Genomic DNA, 17,506 nt, shown 5'->3' on the forward strand with positions numbered 1-17,506 from the left:
TGAAACCACTTGAATAGAGCTGATATTTCTTCAGGAAAGCTGCACACTTTCATTCATTTTAAATTCGGCTACATGGATTCTACCACTTTAGAAGTTTCTCTTTTTCTTTTATATCACTGACAGAGTATTTGTAAAAATCTTTAATCGTAAAGGAAACTCACTCTGTCTCTCAGGAACTTATCTTCAAATGATCAAACTAAAGAATGAAGGGGAGCGCATCTTAACTTAGGTGAGCCTTTGAATAAAGGTACACAATCAGTTAGTTGACAACTTAAAAGCAGATTCGTAGTTCAGCAACATGTCTAAATGTAAACAGTACAGTACAACAAACGAAAATACTCATTTCCGTACATGTAACTCCTTTATCGCACTGGCTCAACAGGTGCTCTTCTTGCTTTAGAGGTCTATTGTGTAGGAATTGCAAGTGAAATTGAATTAACTTTTCTCTCATAATCAATTCTCTCTTGTCGGTTTTTTTTCGTTCTTTCGAAATAAATTTCGAGTCATCTTTGAAAAAAGTTCGAGTTTAAAGGAAGTTAACTTTAAGATATTGAGAATAATTGACATGGAATTTAAGACAAAGGAGTCAGGACTTGATAAAAACTTTGAGTTATAGTAATATTCAAGTTATCAGACTTAGAGTTATCGCGAATTGACTAGTTTTTGCAGTCCACCAGTTGCCGACTGCCTACTGTACCTTTACAGATATTTTTGAAATTGGGACACAAAACTGTTTTCAAGTCAATGTATTGTCTTGCATTAAATTTAGTAATACTATCAGCAATAGAGTTATCTTTTTACTTTTATGTACATTAGTTGTGAAATAGCGCTTTATATAGAAGTTATTTTTGGAAAATACTCACATAATGAGAAGATGGGATCCCAAGAGATATACTATCAAAACTATCACATCTTGTTGGGTACTGAAAATATGAAGACAGAAATTAATATACATGTTTTTCACGATGTTTGAGAGTACATATCATACAACACTGCATATTCCCCATCATTTTTTGTCAATAAAATAGATTCATAAACAAGTGTCTGTATAAGTCATAGTTTAAGATTCACTTTTATGTTACCATATTGAACTTCCTTCAACATACCAATTTGGCATTGCTTTAATAGCCTAGTCAATGAAGGTAAAAAATAGGCTTAGCACATGAAGTATACCCTTAAAAAACACAAAGTCTCGGCCCCCACCCCTCTTGCTTTTTTCCCCACCCCCTCCAAAACATTGCACGAGTAGTACTATGATTAAACGCTTTTCGTGTCGCAACTAATTAAGAGAAAGCTGATTTTTGCAAGATGTTAGTACTTAAAATATACACTAAAGAAACACAAAATCCCGACCCCCACCCCTTTTGCTCCCCCCATCCGCCAACCCTTCCGAAAAATTGCAAGAGCAGTACTATGATTATATGCTTACAGCTCAAAAATTTTTGATGTTACTGGGGAATGCCAGTTTTTATTTCATTCCTAACAATATTTTAAACCAGTGGTGCCCAACCTACGGCACAGGGGACACATCCAGCCCATGAAGCTGATCCGTGTGGTCCGTTGTTTTGTAAAAATGTTACAACTCAAAGAGTGCAATTAAAGACAATCTTACAAATTTGGAGCCAAATATTTAGAAATAAATTTCTGAAAAACAGGCTGCATTTAACAAACAAAGCATGACAATAATTATTTATTTACAATTTTCTTTCTTTTTCTGTGTTTTCCCATTTCATTTAGAAATATTTTGAAATTTAATATGTGCTCTAGCTTGCGAGAACGATTTTAGCATGATCTGCTGCCCTCGGGAAGAAAATGTTGGGGACCACTCTTATAAACAAATTATATTACATACACTTTTTATTTAGATAGCTCAGTTTCACCATTTTAATAACTTAATCTAATACATAAAACTCACTACAAAAAGTAACTTCAACTAATTAAAGCTTTTTATCTTTACGTCTTGGGAAGAAATGTTTGGACAAAATTTATAGGTAATAATATAATGATAGTCATTTAGTTGAAATGGAGCAGCAATATAATGACATTCACTTTAAGTTTTACTACCATAATACAATATTTTGTCACAAAAGTTTATAGTTCGTTTGTGTTGCCTACAGTAGTCTACAAAATAATGTCAATGTTTGGCTAACTATTTAAGTCTTGCATTAAATAAATCAAGAATAGTATATTTCAACTGATTATCCTTACAGCAGATATTATTAATGTTTAGCATTACTTTTGGTTATTATTTTTTAGTCTTTTATAAGGGGTCATCTTCTAATATTTCGTTGGTTTGGTCTGAAAATATTGTTACAGTGCATTCCACTACACAGTGTCCACACATTGACGTGCAATCGAACTAAGATAACAATATTTTCGGACCAAACATCATTCTGTAGACTATCAGCAACATAAACGAGCTATAAACTTTTGTAACAAAATATTGCATTTTGGTTGTAAAACCTTAAAGTGAAAGTAATTACATTGTTGCTCCATTTCAACTAAATGACTACACATTTCTTCCCAATATGTAATGATAAAAAGCTATTGTTTGTTGAATTTACTTTTCGTTTTTTGTAGTGAGTTTTCTGTATGTGATTAAGTTAGTAAAACGGTGAAACTGAGTACTACATAAAAAGTGAATGTAACATTATTTGTTTATAACAGTGGTCCCCAATCTTTTTCTTCCCAAAGGCCGCAGATCGTACTAGTTCTTGCAGGCTGGAGCACATGTAAAATTTCAAAATGTTTTACTCTTTTCTAAATGACATGGGATAATACGAAATAGGAATTAAAATTGCAAACAAATTTTTGTTACCATCACTTGATGCTTCTTTTGTTAAATGCAACCTGTTTTTTATAAATCTAATTCTAAATATTTGGCTCCAAGTTTCGAACATTGTCATTAATCAGGCTCTTCGAGTAGTAACATTTCACAAAACAGCGAGCTACGTGGATCAGCTTCGCGGGCCGGATGTGTCCCGCAGGCTACAGGTTGGGCACCACTGGTTTATAATATTGTTAGGAGTGAAATAAAAAAAGCAACTCCCCATTAACATCATTAATTTATTAGCTGTAAGCGTATAATCATAGTCTGCTCTTGCAATTTTTCAGAAGGTTTGGTGGATGGGGGGGAGCAAGAGGGAAGGGGTCGGGACTTTGTGTTTCTTTAGTGTATATTTTAAGTGCTAACACCCTGCAAAAATCCGCTTTCTCTTAATATTGTTGCAACACGATAAACGTATAATCATAGTACTGCTCTTGCAATGTTTCGGAAGGGATGGGGAGAAAAGCAAGAGGAGTGGGGGTTGGGAATTTGTGTTTTTTAGTGTGTACTTTATGTGCTAACATCCTACAAAAATTTAGCTTTCCCTAAATTATTTGCGATACGAAACCTTTATTGACTGGGCTATAATGAAAATAATGACTCGTCACAGACAGTAAGAAGAGTGATTTCTGTATTTTGTGACTTACTTTTTGAGAGAGATGTTTTAAAATTTCATGTAACCACTGTCTCTTTTCCAAAATTGTATCTAGACAGATTTGATATTTCAAATTTTTCAAGGGGCAAAGTGCATATACTATTAAATGAAAATTACACAAAAAACGCACATAAACCACACTCACATGGAAAAACATAAATTTTCCAAATTTAAAATGCCTCCTCCTTCTTTAAATAATAAGTATAAAGATAAATATTGTTTACATTTGGAATTCAACAATAATGACCTTCTTTCTTAACCAATTTCATTAAACATTAGCTCTAAGAAATGTTTGTTTCATTAATCAATTTTTAATTCCTAATTAGATGAATTTTATTTTGATTATATATTTACTCAGTTTTAAAAAAGCTAAATCTGAATTAAGCCAGCTATTAACTATGTGAATGCAGGGGTGCCAACCCCCTCACTAATATTGCGAAGACCCTCCTGAAAAAGTGAAAAATACCCCTCAAAACACCCCCCTAAAATTTTAATGGTGCAATCTGCACCATGACCCCCCCCCCCCCCCCCAGGGGGCACCCCTGGTGAATGAGTTTGCTGCTATAAAATATACTAGTAAACTGTTTAATATTGATTAAAATATGCTCTTCTAAAAATATGAAAAATTTAACCTAAGTTTTACCATCCCATCTTGATAAAAATTTCTACCAGCATAACACACAGAAGTCAAAAGACTTTACAAGAATAACACAAGGAATCAAAAATCAAGATAAACACAAATTATTCATTTTATTCATATTTTGGAGCAAATAATTATGATAGTTTTTCATACACATTACAGCAAATATCAAGAATTGTTTTTTATTATTAAATCTTACTATATATGTTACTCAAGATGAATGCAGTTTCTAAAAAAACATTCTTGTAAATAGTCCAAGTAAATCTGTTTCTATTAAAGATAAACAGAAGTTTTAAAAAGTAGAATAAATACCTTTGTTTTTAAAAAGTAAAATAAGAAATAAGGTTAAATTGTACAAAATTGCAATTTATTGCATACATGTGTTTCAGGGTTACAAGGAACCCCTTTTTCAATGGAAAAAAAGTGGGTTTATGAATGATATCCAACAAAAGCCAAAATTCATTTTAGCTTTTGTATTATTTTATTTTATTTTGTATTGAAAAAGCGGTTGGTTGTTACGCCAAAACACGTGTATACAGCAATCTGCAATTTTGTGTAATTTAACGTTGTTATTTTTAATTTTACTAATTTTAGAAGTTTTATGGATTTATCACTGCAACATATGCCGTATGCATCTAAATTGGTTGCTAAGAGTATCAGTAATTCAAGCATTTTTAAGCACATTGGCACAAGTTTCAGTAATGCAAGGCTATATATGTGTAATACATAAACATAACTGCTAGCTTGCACTGCTTATGAGCATAAAAAAATCATATGAGATAGTGAGAAGCAAAGGGATGCAAGTGGCTAAATTAAAAATTTGAAATGGTAGATGAACCTTTCCTCTGTCTTGGGACAAGAGATTGTACTAGTAGCCCTGGTAGGTGCTGCTGTATAGCATGATTTAGAAAAAAATTTCAATGAAAGCCTACCTAGCATCTGATCTTTAAACACGTTTTACTCGAAACTTAAAACAGTCCACTCTCATCCCTTTGCTTCTCACTGTCTCATATGTCGATGAAGTAGAGTTAAGTCTTCTATTTATTCTCCAATAACTTATCCAAAATGGGAAGATAATAATCATACTTTTATCGGTGAGATATTTTGTCATAGATATGTTGTAAAGTAAATCCTACACTTATATAAGTTGGAGAAAGTAAAAAACAGAGAATTCAACTGGTTGCTAAAAATGAAATTTAGACATTAAACAAAACTTGACTATTTATATGTCAGAATAATTGGAAAATAAGTCTGGGATCCCACAAAATTAAATTTCCTGTTCTGCACATTTTGTCTAAACAATTTTCATTAGTAACTTTTGGTGGCACATGCATCCATTTCTTTATTTTCGGCAAATTTTTATCTCTATTGCCGTAAAGATTTATTCAACTTTGGTCAATAAGCTAATAAGACAAATTCTGTGCCATACTCAACTATAATACTCCTCAAAACAGTGATAATTGAGTAATTAATACAGGTGCTAAATAAATAAATTTCACCTTTGCTAAATTAGCTATTATTTCTTGCAAACCGAAATACCCTTCATTAAAACAGAAATAATATTAAGGAAAATTTTTAATTAAGTACAAATCAATTTCAAATAAGTCCATCTCAATTTTTTAAAATCAATCTTTATGTGCAAAAAATAAGCAACAAACACAATTTTCCAGAATATCTAACAAATTAGCATGAACAAACAAAAAACACTACTTTTCTTACTAACCTTTGAATTACAAGAATTACATTTTAATTCACTAACTAACAATCCAGCAAGAGGTGATGCTACTTTTGAAGATGAGCTTTGTTTTGACACGAATGATTTTTCAGATCTGCTACTATTTTCTTCCTTTTGGGTATTCTTGAAAGAAAGAGGAAATTGTAGTTTAATACAAATATTTTTCAAAGCAAAATAACAAGAATAATAATAAGTATTAATTTTAAAGGTTTGATTTGGCAATTTTTAGGACTAATATGGTGCAAAACAGACAAAGATTTTTTAAAGCCTTTTTGAGGTATTGACTTAGTTTTAAAATTTCACTTTTTCCCAAAAAACCTGCCAAAGGAAATCAAAATGAAAAAACTTACTATTAAAAAATTTGCAAAAACAGTCCATTGTAGGCTGATATCCTACAGGACTTTCTCCCCTATCATATATAGAGTTACCTACAGATGAGCTACTTAGCAATGATAAGTCTTGAAACTCAGTCCCCTTTGAATAATCTTTAAGTTAATCCTATGAACATGCAGTCAGTTAACCTCAAAGAAGGATTGTCACACTGACAGTCAGTAAAGAGTAAGAATATTTTATCTCTGACATATTATGGTGGCAAAGTATGTGCTTGCTTGTTATTCAACAGGACAGAATAGCAAATACTGTTGATTTATTTATTTTTCAACATTATTTTTTTACCATGTTTGTCACCAATTTCTTCATTGTTAGCCATTTTATGATCTCTTGATGAATTGTTTCAAACTACATGTCAATCAAGTGCAGAAATGTGCTTACGTGACAGGTCATAAGCAATGTACAAGAGCATATTATGCATCGTTGGAAATGGTGTAGAGTAGCTGCACTCAACTATGTTTTCCTCAGGATACATACTCTAGGGCAAAGATTCCCAAACTGTGGTCCACAGACCCCTGGAGGAATATTTATGAGGAATAAAAAAATTCTTGTTTAAATATATGCAGGACGCAGCAGCCCAACTCCCCCCTCGGAATTCAACACATTACACAGTAATTAATTTTGTGTACATGACTTAATACACTTAAACTAGGCTAACAGTGTTTTGTTCACTAACTTCAAAAGTTCATTTTTTTAGTAAATTTGTTGTAAAAAATTTGGTGGTAGCATTTTTACTCCTTATTGAATTTCAAATATAATTTTACTTCCATAACTCAAAATAATAATGAAGAAACCAGACAAGAGCTTTGAAAAATATACAGAACAATGAATAAATAAATTTACTGGGGAAAAAAGAGTAAAAATATATTAGGAAAAAAAATAGATTTAACACTGTGTCAAACCAATATTTTTTTTGAGAAATCACGATTGCTTATTGTTCTCATTTGACAGTCCTTGACGTTACGGTTCCTTTTTCAGCTTGGATCAGGGCTGCAGCACCACCGTCCACTGGTGGCGGCACGGCTGGTCCTGAGCACTGTCCACCGGAATTCACTTTTACCGGGCGGTGGCGTCCATGTCCTTCCTACACACGCATGCTCATACACACTCTCCTACGCGCGCACGCCTTTACACACATACACACGCCTACGTGCACACACGTAAGCCTGCACACACAACTATACACATGTAACCACCCAGGAGGAGGGAATTCTTGGGGGGGGGGGGCATTTCTGGAAACAATAACTCTAATCAGTAGGGTCTTGTCGCAACTCGTGATTGCGAAAAACATAATTTGAATTGAATTCGGAATTCAAATTAAGAGTTTTTTTTTTTTTGCGCACGCTGGGGGAAGGTGGGGGGGGGGGGGGGGGGGTCTGTGAAATTTGTAATTTTTCTGGAGGGGGTGGGCAGAGGTCTGAAGTTTGGGAAACCTTGCTCTATGGCTTTCCATACCTACCACTACATGTGGTTTAACCAGTTTGATGGGACCCTGAAGAGATTTCTGGTTTTTGATCTGCACCAGGAGTCAAGAAACCTGATCCAGCACCCTCGAAAGGTATTGCTTTGGAATAGGAATTTGGAGGACTTTGTGACCACGAAGAATAGCCAAATCGGCTAACACCAGACCCAAGACCCTCTAGTTACAAGTTCAATACCTTTTGTTGCATGTAAAATAAGTAAACAAATAAATTTCAAGCATATAAAAAATACCCAGAAATATACCTCTAATTTTCCAGCATCTAACAGAGACAACACAGGTTTTCGCGCCATCAATTCTTCCTCTATCGTAGTTGTTAATACATGAAAAAGCTCATGAGCATCCTGCAAAAATGTACATTTCATTTATATCATTAATAATTTTAGTATTTAAGGCAAAAATAGAGTCAATGAATAGTTATTGTTATAACAACACATCAGGAGCATAAATAAATAAGTTCTTAATTTTAAAAAAACCAAGCAATATTTCTTTTTCAGTTGAAGTAATATAACGATAGAAAGGTAATATTATTATTATTAGAGTCAACTTTCAGGGGCGATTGTGACCAGAATTCAAAAATACTGAAAATAGCCACAGTAAAATAAGACTATTACATCTATAGCTCATTTTCTTTCTCTTTCCCCTTGTATTACTAATTACTTAAAGATCAATAAAGTACCTTGCCACTTGTTTATCTACCTTTCTTCAGAAAACCATTGATAAAAAAAAGGCACAACTTCTTTACTTACTACATAAATTCCAAATCTGAACAGTGACGCAAGACTCACAAAAATTATAAAACATGATGAAACTTATGGATCATAAATCACAAAAATTCTGAAAACCTCGATTTTCTCTGGAGCACAATCAAACCTGTAATTCTAAATATTAAAAGATGTACTGGAGAAAAATGACTTCATGGCATTACTTCCTCCTGGATTTTTAGGCAAGAATATTTGGAAAGAGGTTTGATAACTCTGGGGCGTGCACAGAAATTTCGGGGCCCGTCACAAATGACTTTTCCGGGCCCCCCTCCATAGTGTTTATCCCTATATTATACCCTTAGTTTTTAAAATATTGGGCCTCCTTCAGGCTGGGGCGGGGGCCAATAGGCGTCCCTTCTCTCTCCCCCCCCCCCCCCACTGTGCACGCTCCTGTGATAACTACAGCACATGATATGACATACAGTAGATTAGAAGGTGCACAGCTGCTCAGTTTTCGCAAAGACATACAGCAAAAAGCTTTTTAAGAAAAAAAGTATGATCAAAATTTTTATGAGATTGAAAATTTAATTGTTACAACTGTGCCAATTTTTACCAATAATAAAAATTAACCAGGACAAATATTTCAAAAACTAATATTCTGCTTTTTATTTGACACATTTTTTAGCTCTACTGAGATTAAAAAAAAAAAAAACAGCATACAAAGTAAGAAAATGATGAAAACTATTGAATCAAAATTATATTAATCATAAAATTAAAACAATTAAGTAAAATCTCTAACTCAACACTGCAAGAGAAATAGAGCAGATATCAGCTTAATGGTTGACAAATTGCAGCAAGTAAAATACATTTACATAGGCTTGCCAGATTTCTGAAATGTTCAACCTGGACACCGGAATGACCCCCCCCCCCCCACACACACAGCATCACGAGTATTTAAAAGGGTACAAACTCCTGGCTAAAGAGTTTTTTAAAGGACAGTTCATTCACAATGCTTTGAGTAAATGATTACTAATTATACACCTAAAACAAGGGTAATAAGAAGTGACACAAGCAGATAAATTTAAAAATTTTACTTCTTGTATGTTAAGATTTTTAAGTTATTTTAGTGAGAAGAAACACTTTGAATGAGGAATAAAAATTGAACAATATTTATATATAATTTCCATTGGAAAGGACTTTTTTAGAAAGTCTCTTTGGTTTTAATCTTGTAAAAATTCTCACAAGCTAATCTGACATTTTTTAAGTCTATGTTGTGAATGACAATTGGATGCTTCACTTGCCAAATCGATTAACTCCATAAAACAAAAAGTCTAGAAAAGTGATGAAGGCGACAGTGTTATCCATAGGAGTGAATGGGCCCTCATGTTACATTTTTTGCCATCGCAGGATCAGAAATGTACTGAACCAAAAGTTTAATATAAATTCACATTCCAAGCATCGATTACCGTATATACTCGCGTATAGGTCGATCTCACGTATAAGTCGACCCCCCCTTTTTCAGAGAAAAAATCCAGAAAAAATCTAAAACCCGCGTATAAGTCGACCCCCATACTTTCCAAAAACATCGCGAATTATTTTCAAAGAAATTTCAAAATAATGAACACATTTATTTACAAATAAAATAGGAATTAAATAGGAAAACATTTCTAAAAGCCTTCAAACTCGGATTCCGAGTCGGACGCAAAAAAAAAGTTCATTAAAGTCCGCTTCCGTCATCACCGCGTCATCGTATACATCGGCGGCTGCAGAATCGTCAATGATATCAGAGGTTGCGTTCGACGAATCTCACCGGTAAACCGGTAAGTAATCAGTTACTAACCGCGGCGTTCTATGATCAACCGGTTACCGCAGCGGTTACCATTCTAAGCAGTTGAGTGGTTGATTTGAGCATGTGATCATTAGCTGTCACATGATTCACTAACCGGTCGCTCCCGGTCGTGCTCGTGGAACGCACTCCCAGTCTGAATGGCGTGACTGTTGACGATAAATATTTTCATATGTTTCACGATATTTGTTAATTGCTGATTTGATCCTTAATAAAGAAGAATAAAATTATCTTTATTTATGTGTATTATTTAGGTTTTTTAAGTTATTATTTTTGAATAAGTTTACTTTTTCACACGATCAACTTATCAGCAACTACCTGTAACCGCACATCGGCATTTCTCGTAGCTTCCCAGCTCTCGTTGATCGGAAAAAAAATTTCGGAAAATTTGACCCGCGTATAAGTCGACCCCCCTTCCTTTGATCTCATTTTTTGGACAAAATTTCTCGACTTATACGCGAGTATATACGGTAAGCACCATGAAAGCAGAAATAAAGATTTTTTTTTTTTAAAGTGGAGTGAATCGATTTGGCAACTGGAGCATCTATCCTAGATAATCCTCCCCAGTTAATTATTTTTAGACTTTTTTGGTCATGCGTGATAAAATTTATTCTTTCCGGGACATGAAGTAAACAGGCCAGGACACTGGGGTTTTGTCTGAAAAACGGGACGTCTGGCACCGCCTACATTTACAGTACATACCATTTTTAGAATACTGTTTCTATGTTATTTTACATTCCTTGTCAAGACAAACTTGTTATCACCCTTTTTTTAAGTTTTCTTTCATTTTTACTTTTGAGTTTTTATTTGAAGAGAAAAGTAAGGAGTTTTTTGCATACTTGGCAATAGATGAAGATAAAAATTTAAAGCAAACAGTGCTTCATTATTTGTTCATGTTGCCTTTTCCTAAGAAACTTTTGAAAAGTACAACCCACAACAGCATGCTCAGCACATATTGTGCATGCCATCTTCACTTAAACCCATGACAGTTCTGAAACTGTCTGCAAGGACTAACAAAATTTAAAAGTCTTGAGAATAAAAGCTAATTTATTTCACCATGTTTTTGAGAGGAATATGAAATGTCCAAAATGTTTACATGAATTGAATTTCTTTTTAAAAAATCTGTATCAACAAATAATATGTACCAATTAAAAAATTTTTTTTGCACATTTCCGGAATTAGAATCTTTCAGTTAAAATTGGTTTGAAGCAGAACCACCTATTCATATGGAATTCGAATTTTCTCATAGGTTCTAATGTTAGCATTTTTTAAGCTATTCAAATTTGAAAGACACGTTGTTAAATTTAAAAAACGAGACATGAAAATAATAAATCCTGGCACAAAGGTTAGGTTTAAATTAGACTGTTTCCTCAAACGTTATGAGGCATAGGGGGTAACCTAAACTTCAAATTCCCAGTTTTAAATGGCTATTGAAATAATCAAATTATTATTAACTTATATTATCCAAGCGATTATTTTTGATATACTGTATTTTAATTTATGCTTTTTAATAACTTTCACAAAAAGTAAATATATTATTGTTTAACTAAAGTTTGAAGGAAAGAAAAAAGCTTCCCATTCTTGAGAGGAGCAACTACTTCTATTCTGCCGTGCTAAGCACAAAAGTCGTATCTGCAGCTGAGTTCAAATGAGAAATTGCCATTTAAAGTTGAGAGACTCCATGATTCAGATGGAATTTTTTAAGTCTTTTTTTTTTAATTTCCTATTGGCCATATGGCCATAAAACATTGTATTTGGGAGAAATATTTGACTAAGAACCACCTGGTGACCTTAACTCAATTTTGATAAGAAGTGCAGACACAACTTTTGAGCTTAGTATTACTCTCCCCTTAAAATTGCCATTGATAATGACCATACTAAAAACAGCTTTTTGGGTTGACATTCTCTTCTCCATTCATCCATGTCTCGAATAAATGCGTTAATTAGGAACCAATAAAGAAAAAATGAAAGAAATAAATAGCAAATGTTCAGAACATTTTTTAAGGATAAATTTTATGTATATTTTATATGTCATAGATAGATTTCAGGAGACAAGTGTCGAGTTATCAAGCTTTTTACCAATATAACTGGCTGTGTACTAAGCATGGGGAAAATATGCATTAGAGATAATTGAGTTTTCCAGTTATGTTAAGTTTTAAGGTTTTCCAGAATTAATTTATTGTACTAACAAAAAAAAAAAAATTAAGTGATCTAATACCTGCTCTTCATTTGTGATAATCCATCGATGGCTGCGTAATGCTTCAATGACTTGTGCAGCATTACAAATCTCTTCACTGTTATTCAATCCTGAAAGCAAATTGTAGAACTGTAACATATCACAAGGATATAAGTTTATTTAACTTTTTTAATATGGTATGGTTCAGTTCTTCCTTTAAAATTGAAATCTATATGCAAAATTATGAAATGCAAATACAAGAGGTTGATATCAATAGTGTAAGCATGCCCATCATTTAAAGGGGTGAATCCCCCCCCCCCCAGGTTTGAAAAATTAATGTTTTATACATAAGTGGGAGTGAATTTAAAATTATTTTCTGATAAATTTGTATTGAGCGTACATCCTTTGCCCCCCCCCCCTGGAAAAATTAAAAATAATGGTTCTAGGTGAAGAATGAATAACTTTTTCCTGATCAACAATTCTAACATGTTAAAATCTCAACAAGCTAAGTCTTCACTTTATTAATTTCTGAAAAAAAAATGATGCACAATTTTAAACTTAAATCTCCTCAATAAGGTTAATTAAATCCAAATAAACAAAACCTTCTTAAAAGATTTACAAAACAGTAGTTTTTTTTATTGCTAAAAGTATTTTCTACACTTAAATAACACTCTAAGGTTCATATGAGGTATTTTTCACCAGATTTAAGCTCAAACGTTGCGTACTGAATGGAAAATTTACAGAGAACACATTGAATATGATACTATAAAGGCAATTTGTGATAAACCATAACAATTATTCACAAATCTGCAGCTTTTATTCTAAAAATGTTAATAATTTTGGGAATAATCTATATTTGTTCTTTTTGTTTTAAATTAGTTATCTGGTGAAGGGTTTATTTTGGGTTCCAAAATTTGTCCTAAACAAACTCGAATTTTTGCATCACAATAAATAACAAAGCAACATAGATCATTATTTTTTTTAAATCTTATGAAGATTATGATCAATAAATATCCAACTCACTGTTAAGAATAGATGCAAGCGATTTTATCAAAAGTAAATTCTCAGCCATTGTTTCAGATGCAGATGAAAGAATTTCCTCAAGCCACACAATGCAAGGAGTACAGGAAGCTAATGCTTGAAGAACAGCATTAAGAAAGCACGAGTTGCCTAAATTGATCATGCCTGGAATGTAACCTAGATAACAAAAACATACATATTTTTTATGAATGTTGTACTGAAAATAAATAGTTTAATAAGCTAAAAACATATTTTATGATTTGAGCAATAGAAGAAAAATAATAAATAAATTTCAAGTAGTATATTATCTATTGTATTTTCAGATTACATTTGACTAATGTTGCCATCCTAAACATGTGAAAAATAATTTAAAAAAATTATATTTATGTCTTTAGATTGCGCATTGGAAGCAAAGTTTGAAAAAATAGTAAAAAAATGGTCAATTTTCAAATATTAAAAAAAAAAATCCAAATGTACAAAATTTTTGTCCAAATCCTGTTTAAATGCTTTCTTTTAATAGTCTGTTACTATATAGCTTTGAAAATATTTATTCCTTTACAGTTTTTAGTTCACACATAAGCCGCAAAGTTATGTGAAATCAACCAAAAATCGATGTTTTTAGCTTATTTTGTATATTGCAGAATTTCTTCTTTTAGATACCAGTTATATATATTTTGAACAGTAAATATGTACGATACAACTCTTTGATGGAACTGCAATTATATTATGTTGCATTAACGACCCAGAACCCACCCCAAGTTGGTGGTTGCACTTTGTGTTCCACCCTGCAGATTTTGAGGAGAATGGTTATTGACAGGACTCATACATTTGTAAAGTAACCTACAATCATAATAACCATTTGGTTTTAAAGAAGTTTCTACGTTTTGATCAAGGTTTGAAGTTGGACTTGTGACTCAATTTTGCATTGAGAATCCTGAGCATAAAGGTTTTCACATCAATCCATATCTTGTCTCATCCCAAAACACCCTAACTACCGACTCACTAAACAGTTTAATAACCCATTCCACAGTCGAAGTGTAAAAGAGGTACATTTACTGATGTATGGGTAAATCATCAACTGTTTTTGTAAAATTAAATATTATCAACTTAGAAAGAACTGGAAGTTTCGGAAACTGACTTAAAAAACAAGCAAAAGTATTTGATGGATATTGTTAATGTAATACAGAAAGGAAAATGTGACTCTGATTTCGCTCCCACCAAAACTAAGACGTTTTAGTCATTAGCTTTTGTTAATGTGTTCTAATGGATCCTTAGATCATTGATCTAAGAACGGAGTGCTGGGCAGGCTCCGCAGACAGTTTTCGAAAAAAACTAGTAGGAAAAATAGGAGCAAAAATTTCATAAATAGGAAAAAATAGGAAAATAATGCTTTAAAAAATAAGAAAAAACAGGAAAATAATATTCTAAAAAAGGAAGAAAAATGCAACTAAAATATCATGATTACAAATGTTTCTATGAAAAAAGAGATACAAAGCTGTTCCATGTTTATTAAACATATTACAATTAATGAAAACAATTAGAAATTTTATTCAAGATAAAAATAACGGGAAATTGTTTTGCTTAAGAGAATGTGTTACGAATATATTTCAACTATTTATTAGCAAAAGGCTTCAGTGGCGGATTTACTAGGGGGCGACGGGGGGCATACACCCCCACTGTGACCGTCATTCCGTCCGAGACTGTCATATTCTGAAACCAATAATAAGGAATTAAAGAAATTACTTGCAATTGTTACTATTTTAATCAAGTAAATTCCATAAATTTTGATTTAAATTAGTTTTAGACAGGAGTGTAGTCGAGGATAGACTATGTTACCTGCTTTTTAAGTTTTACACAAGCATGCCCTTTCCCCCTTTTTGTAAACTATAATAATTTTTATATTTGTACATGTAAGAGGTTTTTTTTAATTTTTCTTCGGTATGATAAGACGATGGTATTATTTAGATTGTAATGTGGGAATTCCGGATTAAAACTAGTACATCCAAATTTGTCCAATCCAAAAGTTGAAGCAAATTAATTAAGAAGGACAAAGGAAATTTCAGTCTATATTTGGACTCTTTTGGGGGGGCTTCAGAGGGATTTAGTTTTTGATATCATTCCAGCGCTCTAAACAGTTAAATAACTCCAGTCACAACGTAATTGGTTTCCGAGCTCACTTAAATCATTTTAGGATGAGCCTTCCAACATTTCTATATCTAGTGGCGTAGCTAGGGTGGGGCGGAGGGGCGGCGATTCAGCACCTTTGATGTGAAAAAATTTAAATAAGGGAATCATACCTTAAATCTATTACTGAAGGCAAAGAAAAAAACCCGCTTCGAACTGTAAGGTTTTGGTATGACTATACAAGAGCGCTTTTTGTGTTCAAAGTTTAAATATTTCCGTAGTGAGCCCCTAAACCTTCTTAACGGTCTCTAAGACAAACTTAAATTGTACTTTCAAAACGAAATTTCAGAATATATATTTAAGAAAAGTCCTTGATTTCCTAAAGTCACCAAAGGCTAAAACTAACTTCAGTTTTGATGAAGATTCGGGAGAGAACAAAATCCCCCAACCCCCCGACAACGTTACTTTTAACTGCAATTTTGGACGCAAATTTAGAATATTTCCCCGAGATTGGCACCTGACACCCCCCCTCACCCCCACCTTTTTTCTTGTATGAAGAATACGGATGAAATTAGTTCCCCTTTCCTTCCTTTAATGAAGTTTACAATTTTAAGTTCAATAATTTTTGACAGTTTAATGCATTAGATATGACTCAATGTAAGAGAAGCAAATAGGGAATCGCCCGGCAGACAGAAACTGTTGCAACGTAACTGTCTATATCATTGTGCTTGTGAGGCATTTTATCCTATTTTGAAAAAGTCCGTGGACTTCAATGCAATCATTGATTTTAGAATGCAAATTACACCCCCCCCCCCCAAAAAAAAGCGATGTAGCACCTCTTAAGCATTACAGAGTGCCCTTCCAGAATAAAAGCAGTCAAAAAAAAACCTTCCAAAAAAATTCCTTAAAAGTTCCAATGGCGCAAACTGTGCCATGTAACTCCCCCCCCCCCCCATACACAAGGGCACCCCAAATAATTAGCATTTTTGTTTATTAAAGTTTTCTATTTTACTATTATAGAAAGTGGTTTCTGAGATTTGTGAGTAATTTTTTTTAAGTAATAGAATTTTAAAAAGAGAGGATTTTTTGTTCTGCCGCCCAACTTTCCCTCCAAACCCGAGCACAAAATGGGGGGACTTTTTACCCCTTCTTGTTAGAAGTGAAAGAAGTTATTTGCAGTATATTCAAACTATTTTGGGGGGATGTTTGGGTTTTGCGTTTTTTCGCTTAATTCTACTGTGCTATTGGGAAGATGGGGGGGGGGGGGGGGGGGGGGGCAAACAGAGACAGCTTTTTTTAATCTGTAAGGTTGTTTGATTTTCATAGCTGCAATCAATAGAGTAAAAAAAAATCTGTGTAAAAAAAACAACCTTACAGGCATAGGAGCAGTCTTTTTTTTTTACTTCCTTTTACAAAAAAAGAAGTATCGTATTCGCAAAAAAAAATTTCACTCAAAAATCGGCCTTTATTTCCATTTTGCTCACCCCCGAATGAATGTTGAGTTTTTTTTCGACCCGACTACACGTCTAGGAACGTACAGACACCCGAAATATCCATTTTGCTGATCCCCGAGTTAATTGCAACAAGTTTTCTCGTGACGTCTGTATGTATGTGCGTATGTATCTCGCATAACTCAAAAACGGTTTGTCCAAGAAAATTGAAATTTGGTACGTAGACTCCTATTGGGGTCTAGTTGTGCATCTTTTCTTTTGGTTGCATTCAGATGTTTCCAAGGGGGTATTTTACACCTTTTTTGGGGGGAAATCATTGTTAATTTCAATGCTAACTCAAGTGGTGTTATAATGTGTCAAACACTTGGCGATATATGGCCAAGCTTTTGGCCGCCAACTTGGCAAAAAATTTAACGTTTTTTTTTTTTTAATTTTTTAATCTAGTTTTAATTTGGCCA

The 17,506-nt window shown here is 33.2% G+C and overlaps 1 protein-coding gene across 1 annotated transcript in view; it reads right to left on the minus strand.

The window, feature by feature from the left end:
- The window catches only part of LOC129234491 (ubiquitin carboxyl-terminal hydrolase 30-like), a 57,796-nt gene that overhangs the window by 16,209 nt on the left and 24,081 nt on the right, over positions 1-17,506 (minus strand). The window contains exons 2-6 of the mRNA XM_054868488.1: positions 13,477-13,650; positions 12,496-12,584; positions 7,973-8,071; positions 5,846-5,980; positions 864-923 (exon numbers count right to left, since the gene is read on the minus strand). Coding sequence (XP_054724463.1) covers positions 864-923; positions 5,846-5,980; positions 7,973-8,071; positions 12,496-12,584; positions 13,477-13,650 — 557 coding nt within the window. The remainder of the gene's footprint in view (positions 1-863; positions 924-5,845; positions 5,981-7,972; positions 8,072-12,495; positions 12,585-13,476; positions 13,651-17,506) is intronic.

The sequence above is a fragment of the Uloborus diversus genome, chromosome 1, assembly GCF_026930045.1.
Source record: "Uloborus diversus isolate 005 chromosome 1, Udiv.v.3.1, whole genome shotgun sequence".
Classification (NCBI taxonomy): Eukaryota; Metazoa; Arthropoda; class Arachnida; order Araneae; family Uloboridae; genus Uloborus; species Uloborus diversus.